The 15,437-nt window shown below is 40.8% G+C and overlaps 1 protein-coding gene across 4 annotated transcripts in view; it reads left to right on the top strand.

Moving 5' to 3' along the window:
* Positions 1 to 15,437, top strand: part of Adgrv1 (adhesion G protein-coupled receptor V1) — a 543,529-nt gene that overhangs the window by 84,113 nt on the left and 443,979 nt on the right. For 3 of the 4 annotated variants that reach the window (XM_031360570.1, XM_031360569.1, XM_031360572.1), the window contains exons 22-27: positions 2,351 to 2,527; positions 3,449 to 3,629; positions 6,037 to 6,239; positions 9,636 to 9,765; positions 12,365 to 12,445; positions 13,722 to 13,861. In XM_031360570.1, coding sequence (XP_031216430.1) covers positions 2,351 to 2,527; positions 3,449 to 3,629; positions 6,037 to 6,239; positions 9,636 to 9,765; positions 12,365 to 12,445; positions 13,722 to 13,861 — 912 coding nt within the window. The remainder of the gene's footprint in view (positions 1 to 2,350; positions 2,528 to 3,448; positions 3,630 to 6,036; positions 6,240 to 9,635; positions 9,766 to 12,364; positions 12,446 to 13,721; positions 13,862 to 15,437) is intronic. The other variant, XM_031360571.1, reaches the window with a different exon arrangement.

Below are 15,437 nucleotides of genomic sequence, written 5' to 3'. Positions count from 1 at the left end.
CTAGGTCGGCTGAGAATCGCCAGCTTGTAATTTAATGAGTAGCCACTAGATGGCGAGTGTGGGCAAACGTGAACATGTGAGAGCATGCGCACTGGTAAGGCCGCAAAGTCACTTGGGAAATGTAGTTCTGCGTAGAACCCCGCCAAAAGTTTCCTCTGCTCGCTTCGGCCCAGTGCGAGGGAGGGGAAGGGAAACACCCCCCAGTTCGGAGCAGCTCCCGATCTAGTGTAGTGTGTACACACCCCGGCACCCCTCCCCCGCAAGTCACCGCCAGTCCGCCACGAACCCCTGAGCACACAGAAGCCTAGTGGAGAGGGGGAGGGGAGCGTGCCACGTGGGGAACACGGAGATGGGGCGCGCGCGGGGGATGCGGCTCACAGGTTCGCCTCCCTCCAGGGTGGCGGCCGAGCCACGTGGTAGGCCGGGAAGCGGCGGCTGCCTAGCGCCCAGGGCCGCTGAGCGCTGGCCAGGCTGCCGGCGGGAGGTGTGCCAATGGCCGGCCGCAGACAAAGGAGGCGCGGCAGAGCCGGGGGACCCGGCCCTAGTCACTGGCCCCGCCGCCCCGGGGGCCATCGGGACGACGGAGGAGCCATGGGCAAGTGCAGCGGGTGCTGCACGCTCGCTGCCTTCTGCTGCCTGCAGCTGGTGGCTGCACTCCAGCGGCAGATCTTCGAATTCCTGGGCTACCAGTGGGCTCCCCGCTGACTGGCAGATCTGATGCCGGATTCTTGCGCACTCTCTCGGGCCTGCCCGCCCTGCGCACGTTGTAATACAGACACAAAGACAAGATTTCCCACTCACACCACTCACACCACGATACGAAATTCATATGTAACATGAAAACACATAAACATATAACTTAGCAGCTCTGTGCACCGAGCTGCAAACCCAGGGGAGAGACTGCCTCTACCGCAGACCAAATCCCTCGGAACCAAATCCGAGCACTCAGCCTGAACCGGCTGAACCCCTGAACCCCAGCTAAGCCCGCTGGACCCCTGGCAAGCCAGTCTCCTCGGCAGAATAGCCCCCGCCGAATGTCGAAAAATCCTTGCCTTCAAATCTAGTTAGAATTCAACCCAGCCCGGTTAAAGAGATCTAGGGGCCGCCTCATAATAAGACTGTAAGTGCATAACTTATAAACTTACTAGAAGAAGATTAGCCCATCTAAACTTCAACCCAGGGGCAAAACGCCTCGCTCTTACCCCTAATTCTTAGCCACACGTCTGGGCGCCATCTGTTGGAGTCCAAAACCAACATGAAAAGGATTAAAAGAGTCCTTCTTGAAATAGGAGTAAGAAATGGACAGGAAAAGATTAAAGAAGATAAGAAGAGGTAGGCTAGCCAATACTGTACCGTACCCACGTGGGAGAAGTAAAACATTAGACAACACGAGGTCTGGTTACTCAGTCATCTTGAATTTAATCCTATTCCTTTGTTCCCGCAACAGGTAAAATACTTGGGGCAAACCCTTCCCCCAAACTACGTCAGTATAACCGTCCAATCAGAAACTTCCTTCTTGCTCAATGGAGGTGGAGCTACTGAATGTAGCCGCTTCCACAGCGCTGCATTACTGTTCGGGCTTTGGGGAGGGAGTCCACAAAGCAGAACACAGAATATCCTCTATATTCTGTTTCCTCCATATAAAACATTTGTTTCCAATTAATTAATCAATTAGTTAATTAATTAATTGTTTTTTTTTTTTTTTTTAGGAACCAGAGCCTTTCTGTGTAGTCTGGGCTGTCTTTGAACTCACAGAAATCCTAATCTTCTGTCTTAGTTTATCAAGTACTTGGATTAAAAGCCAACACATCTAGCTAGACATTTCTAAAGTATTTACCTTTTGTGCCTTGTAACGATCCCAAATGATTCCACCAAATACAGCATATCTATGCTTTTATACCCATTCCTTGGATGTTGTTGATGATGTGTCTAGCCTCCTACCATTCACTCTGCCCTGATTTGCTCTGTCTACACTTTATCTTTTGTTATACTGTGAGACTCTTGCCTTCTTTGGAATTCCTTTATTCAGTGGAAGGATTGTGTATTGTCTTGGAAAAAATATATTTTATAACCATCACACCTGGCACTGTGTTTAGCAGGCAGGAGCTACCAATGAAGGAAATATGTATGTAGTAAAGAGATCACAATTGTTTTTGCTTTGTACCTAGTAAGCATGGGAGGAAACAATGCTGTCAAATATACTTTGCTTGCAAATGTAGTGGCCCCAAAACTGTCTAGAGGCATGGAAAGTGATAGAACTATGAAATAAAGAGCAGAAGGACTCATGAAAACTAATTTCATCACTGGCGCCAATGGCCATGACCTTAAAAATTACTTTGCTCAATTACAGATGACAGAAGAGGGGTCCACCGTTTCCTGTGTGGTAGAGCGAACCAGGGGAGCTCTGGGTTACGTTCATGTTTTCTACACCGTTTCCCAGATCGAGTCAGAAGGCATCAATTACCATGTTGATGATTTTGCTAATGCAAGTGGCACTATCACCTTCCTGCCTTGGCAGAGGTCTGAGGTAAACTCTGCTGCCACATTTTTTGGATGCTTCTTGGAAAGAATTTCACCATCTGTTTATTGACTCATTGATTAGCAATTCCTTCGTGTTTATACATTTTAAACTATGTATGAGGATTATGTATATACATTATTGTATAAGACAAAATGATTTTGCTTTTCTACAAGAGGGAAATTAAGAGTTTTGAAAGTTAGTTTTATAAATTCTTTAATGATGACACAATATATATATAAAATTGATATAGCTTGAGGATTCCCAGATTCATATTATTGATTTTTTTTTACTTATCTATTTTGAGACATATAGCCAAGGTTGGCTCTGGACTTGTCATCTTCCTGCCTCAGCCTCCTGAGTACTAGTATTATAGATGTGTATTGCCATTCCTATGTATTTATATTGGTATCACAAAACACTTTACACAGGGGAGTTTATAAACACCGACATTTTGTTGTTCATAGTTATAAATCATGGGATTCACAAGGGCAGGGTGCTTCCAGATTCAGTGTCTGCTAAGGCTCCTTTTCTGCACCCCATCTATGATAGCGATTGACTGTGTCATCTAGTAGAAGACATAAATGAGCTTCCCATGGCCTCTGTCAAAAGGACACTGATCCCATTCAACAAGTCTCCTTGAGGACCCAGTTTTCTCCCAAAGGCCCCTCTCCTAATACTGTCACCTTGACAGCAAGATATTAACATCTGAATTTTGGGGCTTTCACATTCAGCTCATTAAAGCAAACATTATTAAGGAATTAATATCCTCAGAGCTTTTTATTTATATATGTGCCAACACAGGTATATATGTTTAAACATGCAAGTTCATGTTGAAATAAGTGGTGTTTGATGGCAATTTGAATCATATATTATTTAATTGGTTATTTCCTTAAGTGACAAACACTACTGTACTTTTGTACCAAACAGGTCCTGAATCTATATGTTCTTGATGAGGACATTCCTGAGCTAAATGAGTATTTCCGGGTGACATTGGTGTCTGCAGTTCCAGGAGATGGAAAACTTGGTTCAACTCCCACCAGTGGTGCCAGCATAGATCCTGAGAAGGAAACCACAGACATCACTGTCAGAGCTAGTGACCATCCTTATGGTAAACCACTCTGATGCATGAATTGTTCTCTCTTTGCTTGCTGTTCTCGTTTTCTTTATCTTTTCCTTCCTTTTTTAATTGTAAAAGACCTTCTTAAGTGAATGTGCACTAGAGCTTCCTTGAGACCTCTGCAAGCATGAACATCTATGTTGCTGTTTTGTAGGACATTGATTATAAAAGACAATGTGAAGCTCAACTTCTTAGCTTAAAAAACACATTCAGAAAGTCTCCCAGGGTAATTTAATGTGAAAAATACTTTGATATGGTTAACAAATTTCATATAATTAAAAGACTCATATTGGTGTGTGTCTTAGTTGGAGTTTCCATTGCTGTGAAGAGACACTGACAAAGGTAACTCTTAATGAAGGAAAACATTTCATCAGAGCTGGCTTACAGTTTGAGAGTCTTAGTCTATTATCATCATGGTGGGAAGTGTGGAAGCATCCAGGCAGACATGGTGCTGGAGTAGGAGCCAAGAGTTCTACATCTTCATCCATAGACAATAGAAGGAGATTGTGTCACCCTGGGTGGAGCTTGAGCATAGGAGACCTCAAAGCCCTCTCCCACAGTGTCACAATTCCTCTGACAAGGCCACACCTACTCCAACAAGGCCTTATCTCCAAATAGTGCTATTCTCCATAGGCCAGTCATTCAAACACATGTGTCTGTGGAGGCCATTACTATTCAAATCACCACAGTCTGTTAGTATTGAAGTAATTCAGAACTCTGTAAGTTATGTTTTATTAGATTTCAACAGGTAGAGTCGCACTATAGTAGAGTATTATACTAACAAGTGATAGATTTAATTGGAAATCATTGATGTTGAAATTACTCTTTATTAAAATGATATTTTGTGAGTGACTGAAGGAAGAACATTTTTAAGTGTTTAGGTAAGGAAACTGGGAATGTCTTATTCTGTTTTTAGCATTAAATTTTAAAGAAAATGTTGAACATTCTTTAGAGTATCATCAGTATGGCTGTACATGAATTGAAAAATTCCAGAAACTTGTCAAATATGAGTAAATGTTTGGAAATACATATTTTTAAATTTCCTAATTTCCTTAGTATTTCTCTTATTGATTATTCAGTGGGATTAACAAAGATTTCTTTGAATAGAGACAGGGAAAATTAACACTTTAATGTTGGACGTTAAGAAGGCTTACAAGCATTCTGGGTGTGGTTTTGGACACTCCTGGGAGACATGATCTTACAGGAAATTCCTGTTCCTCTGGTTCTTACAATGTTTGTGCCCCCTCTTCCACAATGATTCCAAGCCTTTGGTGCAGGATCTGTGTTCCAGATCCATCATTTGGGACAACTCTGCATTGTTGGTTGGTTGTAGGTTCTCCAAAGGTCTCTATCTGTTGTATTAGAGAAGTTTCCTCACTGAGGGGTGAGGCTTACATTTACCTGTGGGTATACGGAAATGTTTAGAATGTAGTTGGGGATTATGCTAGTTTAGTAAAGTGGTAGTTGTAGGTCTTCCTCCAAGATTCATGACTTCACTAACCCTGAGTATTGGCTGGGTTCGCAGTACCAGGCACTATTTCCTTCTTGCTGGGGGTGTCCTAAGTTCAATCAGAGAGATGTTGGTTGCTGCTAGGATATGTATGTCACTACTGTATCCTTAGAATCATCGTGCCATGGTTGTTGTTGTGGTGGCTCATTGGTGTCAAAGCTGGTGGGAGTATTGGTTCCTTCCCTCCTACACTCTCAGTATGTGACATCATGGAGACTTCAAAACAATTATGGGTGTAGCTTCCTACATTTCTAGAAGACATGATCACATATCATACTCACCAATATGACTGCCTAAACATGAGCTGAACAAGGATGGAACCAACAGCCGTGCGAATATAGACAGGGGAAATTTCATGAGGCCTCAGCCTTACACAGAGACCTACAGGCAACCAAGTTATGCTGAGAATGGGAGAAATTGTCTTTCCTAGGGAAGAGCACAGCCACTGGTTACTGCATACCAAATAACCAGCTCTGAGAACTTATATATACAATCAGGGTCATGTACGTTGAGCAGGTTGTATTTCCATATTTAAGCATATATATCTATATATACACATATATTTACATAACAACAATTAATGAAAAAGAGGCTGGGAATTTGAAAACAGCAAGGAGGGATGTATGGGAGGGAGGAAAGGGAAGGGGAATGCGATGTAAGTATAATCTCAAAAATAAAATAATTTTTAAAAGTCATAGGAAAAATATTCTGCATCATAAGTATATTAATTTAACTCTCTTAAAATCTTTTCTATGTTAAGCAATTTGGGATGGATTTTAGCTGGATGATATAAATGATTGCACAAGATTGTTTGTACAAAAGATTGTACAGATGAACAAGAGCTTCTTCCACAGGTGACTAAGAGCCCCCTGCCTTTGTCTCTGCTAGGCTTGATGCAGTTCTCCACAGGGTTGCCTCCTCAGCCTGAAGATGCAGCGAGCCTGCCTGCCAGCACTGTGCCACACATCACAGTGCAGGAAGAGGATGGGGAGATCCGTTTACTGGTCATTCGTGCGCAAGGGCTCCTTGGCCGTGTGACTGTAGGATTTAGAACAGAATCACTGACAGCATTTAGTCCAGAGGACTACCAGGTACCTATTACTAAGACAACATTTTTTATTTTTATTTTATGTGTATAAGTATTTTGCCGGCATGTGTGTCTGTGCACCATATGCCTGCCATCTCTGTTGAGACCAGAAGAGAGCCTCATATCCCCTGAAATCAGAGTTACAGAGAGTTGAGGGCCAACATGTGGGTCCTCAGGATGAATAAGTGCTCTTAACCACTGAGCCCTTTCTTCAGTCCATCACTGTGCCTTTTGAAGGGGCATTTATACATTTCTTTGCACTTGAACACAGTCTTCCCAGAGGACTGAAAGTATCTAGTGTTTTATGAGGAGCCTATCAAACAAACAAACAAACAAGCCCTGGTTTATTTATGACCTTTTTAAATTTGTGGGAGTTGAAAGTTTTTTTTGCAGTGGAATGTGGCACTTAGATAGTTATTAACTTACGTGTTTCGCTCATTCTAGGTTTCCCTGTGTAGTTTGTTGTAATGGCATAGCTTTTGTCAGATCTTGTAAAAATATGACTCTTAACTCCTTCGAATGCTCTAAGAAAGTCCACTAAATAAAAATCAAAATTACAAAGATATTATATATTCAGGTTTTTAAAATTTTATCATTTTTTTTTTCTTCAAATGAGAAGCAACATGGTACTTTAGTATGGTACTAAGGATTTAGAAATGGACAACAGAACCAGGTTTTCACTTGGTCTCCACGTGTTGGTTGTGGGGACTCATCTTTCCTACTATGAATTTCTTTACCTATAAAGCCATAATATATCCATTGAGCAGGATCACTATGGAGATGAATGGCAACATTTTATGTGTTACACACTGTTCATGATACATATATAGTAATATTCAATTACCACTACCTGCTCATAAAAGGTCGGCAACAATCTTACATAAGAAAATGATTAGAGCTCTTTCTCTTGCTTCCCTCTCTTCTCTCCTGCCCTCTTGGGCTTTTTCCTTTCCCACTCCCTTCCCCCTCTCTCCACGTGGTCATGGCCGGCCTCTACTTCTCTACTCTCCCTCTTTCTCTCTGCCTTCCTCTGCCTTGTACCTCCTTAACTTCTGTCCCCATGCCCTGAATAAACTCTATTGTATACTTGAAAAAAAAAAGAAAATGATTAGAATTTCTTCTTGGGAATCCTTCTCAATTAATTACATACTTTAGTGTTTATTGTTTCCCAAATAATTAATTCTTTTAAGTTTTCAGTTTCTTGTTCCCTGCTGTCCTCTTCCAGAGTAATTTCTATTTCCCCCTTCTTCTGAGCCACACAAGTCTTGGCTAACTGAACTCCACTGATTTCAGCTCTAGCCCAGTTAGTTATGGAGTCATAAATTTCTTCTTCCAGAAACACTAGATTAGCTAGGCACCACTGTTGGGAAGAGCCCAAGCTGTCAAATGAACTGCAGGAAGGCCATTTTCTCTGTGATGTGGAGGACTGGATATGGAGAAAGGAAGATGTGATCTGCATAGACAGGATTACCCAAACCCACAGAGGTCATAATGCACTTTCAGCTTTTTATGATTTTTTTTTTTATAAAGAGAAAAAACAGAGAGACTGTGCATCCATACACATTAGGCTGCCTTGTGGAGAATGGGGTACAGGAGGCAGACTTTGGACACAGAGAGGCAAGTAAGAGGTGCGCCTTGTAGAGCCAAGACAAGAGGGATTTGAACTAGGCTAGGGCCACAGTCCACAGACAGAAGTAGTGGGTTCAAGCAGTGCTTCAGAGAAGATGGCAGGGTTTGAGGGCCAGTGTGGCTGGCAGAGCAAGAAGGGTGTCAAGGATGTTTCTTGCTAAGAGTAACTGTTCCAGGATTCAGTGTCATGGACATGAATGGACAAAGCATAGTTTTAGAAGAAAATAATAAATGTGAGACTGACAGAAATCATTAAAAAATTCAGTTGTTAAGTCTGGATATCAGAGGTTAGATGACATATGGCCCTGGGAGTTGTGGTCATCTACATAATATTAAAAGCCCGGGGTGTTATTGGCTTGTCTAGATGGACAGTCTGGAGAGTTTGGTAAGTTAAGCTCTGTCAGGAACACTGACAGGGGTAAATTTGAATAGTAGAAAGATAGAGAATGTGGCATAATGCAGCACCACTGATGAGCAAGTCTACAAGTGTTTACTGTGTAAGATACTGTTGGGCTTAAGTCAGTTTCCTAAGATGGTTAAATGTCAGTCTGTCCTTTGAACTGTGGAATTTCTCTCCCTAGTACCAATGTCCAGGCACACTAGCTCCATCTCCACGCTTACTTATTTCACGTATTCCATCTTGATGATTTAATAACATGTAATACTCTTTCATCTTTGCAAAGTTCTAATTAAAATTTTGATATGTATTGATGTTTTGCCTGCATGTCTGTCTGTTCACCACGTGCATGCCTGCTACAGAAGTCAAAAGAAGCCACTGGATTCTCTTGAACTGGACTTACAGATGGTTGGGACCTGCTATGTGGGCACTGGGAACTGAACTGGAGTCCCTTGGAAGAGCATCAGCTAGTGCTCTTAACTGCTGAGTTCTAATACTCTTTCTAGAATCTTCTCTGTAGAGTCTGATTGGTCTTGGTTAGTTTAGAATCTCAAACATGTAACACTAGTGCCCTGAACACTCTCCATGTTGACTAAGTGAGAAGCTGAGCGAACCTACAGGCCAACCTCTCTGTTAGAGCTAAGATTACTAACAGCTATAGAAGGTGAAACAAGCATTTACACACAACGACACCAAAAATATTAAATTACTTTAAAGTTTATAGCAGTAAACTAAAAAAGAAAATGGTTTTGTCAAATATTGGAAGAGAATTCCTTGTGCAAAAAGGAAAGATTTTTTTAAGAATCATTACCTGTTGGGCTGGAGAGATGGCTCAGTGGGTAACTGCACCAACTGCTCTTCCAAAGGTCCTGAGTTCAAATCCCAGCAACCACATGGTGGCTCACAACCATTTGTAATGAGATCTGATGCTCTCTTCTGGAGTGTCTGAAGTCAGCTACAGTGTACTTACATATAATAAATAATTAAATCTTTAAAAAAATCATTACCTGTCAGCTATGAAGATTTCTTATATCTCTATTTTTTTTTTGATGAAAAAGTCAGAAAAACAGAAACCCACCTTCTTTATGTAGTTGAAAAATAAGTATTTGTTAGAGCTTGTGGAGTGTCTCATTGGTGGACCATTTGACAATCATGTGAGAAAGTCTTGTGTTCAGTCTGCAACATCACACATAATAATAGTGAAAAGCACATGTGCTTAGAATTGACATTCTACATTTTCATATTTACTTATGTGTGTTTAATTTTTCCCATTTCAGAATTTATAACAATTTGGCATACAGCAAATGTTTTCATTTTGCAGTTTTACATACAGAATAATTGCAGTGTGGTGGATAAATCTCATTTGTGTTTCAGGGTATTGCTGGCACATTAGAATTTCAATCAGGAGAAAGATATAAATATATTTTTGTCAACATCACTGATAATTCCATCCCTGAACTGGAAAAATCTTTTAAAGTTGAGTTGTTAAACTTGGATGGAGGAGGTAAGATTGGTAACATATAAATATCAAATATTTGCTTGTCTCCCAACCATGATGTCTCTAGGTAGAGCCAATTCAAAGATTCCTAAGAATCACTCAGTACATTTGCATTGAGTGCAAAAATTACTGCTGCCATTTGTATTGACCAAGCCTTAAATGCCTAGGGCATTTTCTTTCCTTCTGGAATTTCTTAATGGTTGCAGGAGAGTTGTCTTCAGATATAATGCATGCATCTGTTAGTTTAGTCTAGAGAAATAATCCTAGGGAAGACAGGTCTTGGTATCTTACTCAAATTCTGACAGTCAGAAAAGTAATTATCAAAAGCCTTTACAGTTAAAACTCAATGCATGGCAGTGCTTCATGTGTTGAAGTGAAGCTATTCACATTTCTTCCACTTAGAAGAACTATTTCTGTGTTTCTTTGCAGAAGTATTAATGTATTCATCAAGTAGGTGCTGCTTAGGCAGCGATCACACACATGCAGTGATCACACACATGCAGTGCGCACTGCATTACCTTTGATAGCTGTAAGTAAGGTAGTGTTTTCATTGACATTTTCTTAAATAGCAAAACCTGGTATTAGTCTCCTTCTTATCAACATCTGCATCATTTAATGAAGAAAATCATAGTCTAGAGAGCTTTCAAACTGGAAGTCTAGGTAGAACATGTATGCAAGAACTGTCTTTCTGTATGCATAAGATCTTGGGGTAAATCAACAAAATTCCCTTTTCCTGTGTTCCTAATCTAGATGAAGACACAGAGAACCAAGCCTGTGCTTGGGAGCAGAGGACATAGTCATGAGGTAGTGCTGCACACTGGTGAATGTATAAAGCAAGAAGAGTAGCTGCATGGTTGCATGTACAAATGCCACTGTTGTCTGTAGACAGTTTCACATCGCCACAGGGGCGTATTCATGCCGGCCTCATCACTCACTTCAGTAATGAGAAGATCAATGTGCACTATTAGAAGTCACTATTTGTATCACTGAGCTCAAACAATACTTCGATAATAGAAAGAGAATATTAGTGACTGTCACCAGTATGGTTAATAATGAACCATCAATGGCAAGGTGTGACATCAAATACATTTAATCCCAGCACCTTTGAGGTCAGCTTAGGCTACATCATGTGTTAAGGCCTGTCCGGGCATAGTGAGATTCTGACTCAAAAAGGAAATCATCAAACCAAGGAAGTGACTAACCAGGAAACTGCATCCCATTCTGTGTCCACCAAATGTAACCAGGGCACTTACCATCATAGTGATACTTAGTTGCTATGTAGAAACATTTCCTCAGATGTTGAGAATACATACTGTATACTAGATGGTGGTGGATTCTCATTTGTAGTTTTCTAGTAGATGAACTAAATTTTTGGTAGTGAGTTGAGGGTAAGAGGAAAAGTTGTCTATACGTTGCCCTTTCCTCGTATGAATTCATAGGGTCTGTGTAGTAAATGAAACAGCTTGCAGGGCTAAATTTTTCATGGGTCAAAAGAGCCTTGAGTCATACCGTTTTTTTTTCTCCAAAGTTGACTGGGCATGCTAACCATGGCCTTAATAGATGTTTGATACTAGTCAAGGCATGCATGGCATTGAACTTTACACTTCTTTCTTAATGACTTGTAGTTCTAGTGATGAACTGTATAGTAGCTGACGATCAGTTCTCTCTCTGAGATGATTTTAGGCCATGGCATATGCTATAAGTTCTCATGCTTGTAATATTCCAGTCTCTATTGAGGGAAGGACAAAAACCAAGACAGACCTGAACCTGGGCCTGTCAATCAAGGACCTATGTAAATGTGGCTTGCTTTTCATATCTGCTCTCTCTCATTTTTGTTGTCATTGTCCTTCCTTTCTTTATAAATATTTTGCAAAATCATGGTTGGAGTATAAGTTGTATTAGTTATGAAAGTGTAACTACTTTATATTTGTTATAGCTCTACTATATTCTCCAGGCATCATGTATTTTAAAGTATTGTTTTTAAAGCTTTGTGAGATTTCAATAAACTACAGTGCCCTTTGCAGGTGAGAAAGCTAGGACATTGAGGAAGATGCATGCTTTGTTGACAGTTTACAACTGATGTCTCTCCTAGATAGGGTTAAAATAGACTGATGATCTAAGACTCTGCTGATTATGTCGATGTCAAACCAACCAGACAATTAAGTTTGAGAAGGGTAAATGTGGTGAAGTTTGAGTGTGTGCATGGGGAAATGTTAGTGGCATTTCCCTAGTTTTGAATTAGTTGTGACTGACAAAGTAAACTTCACTGGTTTGTAAGTCTAAATATATGGTTATATACACAAATAACAAAAATTTCAAAATGCTACAGATTTATATTACTATATATTGCAAAAATCTCTAAATAAGAGTATTTAAATAATTGGACATTAGTTACTATTTATGTTTCCTAAAACTAGAAAGATTTAGTAATTTCATACATGATATTACATATCATTCAAGATGCTCTATTGTCAATGGAAGAATGTACATCACTGAGTGGCTATTACTGTCTTTTCTTCTTTACTTGCTATGTTTTAAGTGATCTTAACTGTCTCACTGTGTTGCTGTGTGTTGTGTGGGCTGTCTCTGTGTGTCTCTTGTGAAGTGTCTGAACTCTTTAGGGTTGATGGCAGTGGCAGTGGAGAAGGGGACACGGATTTCTTCCTTCCACCTGTTGTCACGCATGGTAAGAAGCTGTCCTGTGGTCCCTTACTAGTATTTTTACTTCAGCTTCTCATTCCACAGACAACACTAATCACTTCCTGCCATCTCCTGTAACTAGATGATCCTTTGTGTGTTTTAACTTACTAGCCATTACAACAGCTTTATGAAATATCTTCTCTCGGTGATGGAGACAGAATCTCATTCTTGCCTGCTTCTAATGGACAGGCACTCCTCACCACATGGACCTGACATAATTTGCTGACTCTGAATGCATAGAAACTTTGCCTGAATGGCATTTAAATGAATGATTGTTGAAATCACTTTACATGGCTTTGAATGCCTGGAAAGAGATTGAGGGAACATTTGAATTTTCATGTCAAATCTGTTCTCCTTATTTTCTGCACAAGGAGCATGAGTCTTTATATGCATCACTTGATCAAAACAAATGAGAAAAATGAGAAGGAAATGAAGGGAAAATAAGTTCTTAGTTAATTGCAATTGAACAGAGGTTTCTTCTGAAATAGATTCAGATACAGATGTGCTTCAGCCTTTTACCCTAGTTGTTTTCTGGTGTATGCAGAGAATATTTAGAATAGCTGCCTTGTGACAGATCACACTGCCAACCCTCAAATGCTACCTTTGTTAATGTCAGAGTTTGCACGTTGGCCTCTGAGTGAGGGCATGCTGCTACTGCAGCTCCCTTTGGTTCTAACACCCATCAGTACACCAAGCCATTTCTGTGACTTGCTTTTAAGATTGTCCATCTTCTTGTCTGTAGGTATCAATAAAAAATACTAATTAGGAGGACTGAATGCTGTTTTAGGCTTTAGCATCTTTTCTGCTACATGCATGGATTATTTGGGATCTAATCTAATCTATAATACGATGGAAAAAGTAGGCTTAGAGTTAGTGAACGTTAGAAACCCAGACTCTGCATTTGGACACATTGTGTCAAAGAGTTTAGAGTAGGTTTGCCTCACGTCCTTGAGAGGTCAGCAGTCTTAGGATGCCTTCCTCACAAGTTTTATGTGGGAGAATGCTCTTTCATAGACAAAAAAAGAAACACAAAATTTCCCTATTCATTTCCAAGTGCTCCAGCAGCATGTGTTGCTTAAGCAGAGAGGGTCGTAGAAGCACAAGTGTGGGAACCATTTGGGTCCACCTTTCTTTCTAAAGCAAATTAGAATGTACTCCATGAATGGAAAGTGTTTAAAATTTTTTCCAAATAGTTGTTCTTTGGCTTTTTGGTGGATTATAAAATACTGGTTAACATTTTTTCCATTTGTGGGAACTTGCAGCCAGTCTAGGAGTAGCTTCCCAGATTCTGGTGACCATTGCTGCCTCCGACCATGCTCATGGGGTGTTTGAATTCAGCCCTGAGTCGCTCTTTGTCAGTGGAACTGAACCAGAGGATGGATATAGTACTGTCATATTAAATGTGAGTACTTTCTGAGACACCTCCTAATGGCAAAATGATGTAGAATGTTAGTAGGGCATACTTCTTTTCCCTTCCCTTCCCTTCCCTTCCCTTCCCCTTCCCCTTCCCCTTCCCCTTCCCCTTCCCCTCCTTCTCCTTCTCCTTCTCCTTCTCCTTCTCCTTCTCCTTCTCCTTCTCCTTCTCCTTCTCCTTCTTCTTCTTCTTCTTCTTCTTCTTCTTCTTCTTCTTCTTCTTCTTCTTCTTCCCTTCTTCTTCTCCTTCTTCCCTTCTTCTTCTCCTTCTTCCCTTCTTCTTCTCCTTCTACCCTTCTTCTTCTCCTTCTTCCCTTCTTCTTCTCCTTCTTCCCTTCTTCTTCTCCTTCTTCCCTTCTTCTCCTTCTACCCTTCTTCTTCTCCTTCTTCCCTTCTTCTTCTCCTTCTTCCCTTCTTCTTCTCCTTCTTCCCTTCTTCCCTTCTTCCCTTCTTCCCTTCTTCCCTGTAGGGGGTTAAGAGTGAGTCTGCATGTACCAGTAGGGTAGATTGCTAATTAGTGACTTAGCATTAATGCGTGCTGTGCTTGCATTTAAATGTAAATGTGTTACTTTGAGGGGTCTTGACCTTTCAGAGAATGTACTGTCTTAGACTTGGATTTCTAGAGGCAACTTGAAAAAAAAAAAGCAGACAGGCATCCCCAGAGGAAGAGAACTGTTCTTTAATTGGAACAATGAAGGGTCATAGAAACATGGAAGGGAGACTGTGTGTGTGGCATGGGGTCTTAAGGATTTATGGGAAGGAAAAGGGGAGCATTGGGGATGTAGAGTCTATCTTTAGGTCTGTTTCTGTGCACTCTGGAGTGTTAGACACCAGTGGGTGTGGTGCATGGATCTCCTCATCGAAAGCTTTTGTCACCAGTCAGCTCAACTTTCCAGTCTAGAGCTTCTCAGTCAACTGAGGCTTGAAGGTCATTACCCTTCATGATGGACCTGTGCTAGAATTGTTTCACAGGTTTCTCATTAGTTCTTATAGACTGTGGCAACAAACACTTCAAAACCCCAGTGGCTTCTTAGTACAAGGAAACATTGCCTGGGGGAGGTGGGCTAGTGAGTTAGAGGATTTAGCAAGTAAAGACTCTTCCCACCAAGCCAGACAACCTGATTTCAAACTGTGAGCCTACACTGGGGAAAAGAGAATGGACTCCTGAAAGCCACCATCTGTCCTCTACACTCTTACTGTGGCATGCCCTAAACCAACAAACAAATGAACAAGTGTGGAAGTAATCTTTAAAAGAATTTTGTTCTTTCATGGTGTATGTCCACTCTGAGGCAGCAAAGGACTCTGGTTCTTCAGTTGCTTTAGGAAGCAAGTATTGTTTATCTTCATAAGAGCTATGGTTAGAGTTGGCAAATGACTTTATGGATAGACCATCTTAATACCTATACCATTTCTTAAATGAATGTAACCTGTTCTCTGTTGGCTGAGAATGAAGTCACTCACTCAAGTCAAATAGCTTTGACCAAAGCAGGAATTCTATATCCAAAAATCGAGCCTACAAATCATTTCTTGGTGCAGCAGAACTATCAACTCTCAGCTTAGCTACG

The sequence above is a fragment of the Mastomys coucha genome, unplaced genomic scaffold (assembly GCF_008632895.1).
Source record: "Mastomys coucha isolate ucsf_1 unplaced genomic scaffold, UCSF_Mcou_1 pScaffold8, whole genome shotgun sequence".
Taxonomy (NCBI): Eukaryota; Metazoa; Chordata; class Mammalia; order Rodentia; family Muridae; genus Mastomys; species Mastomys coucha.
This window is presented reverse-complemented; position numbering and strand designations above follow the sequence as displayed.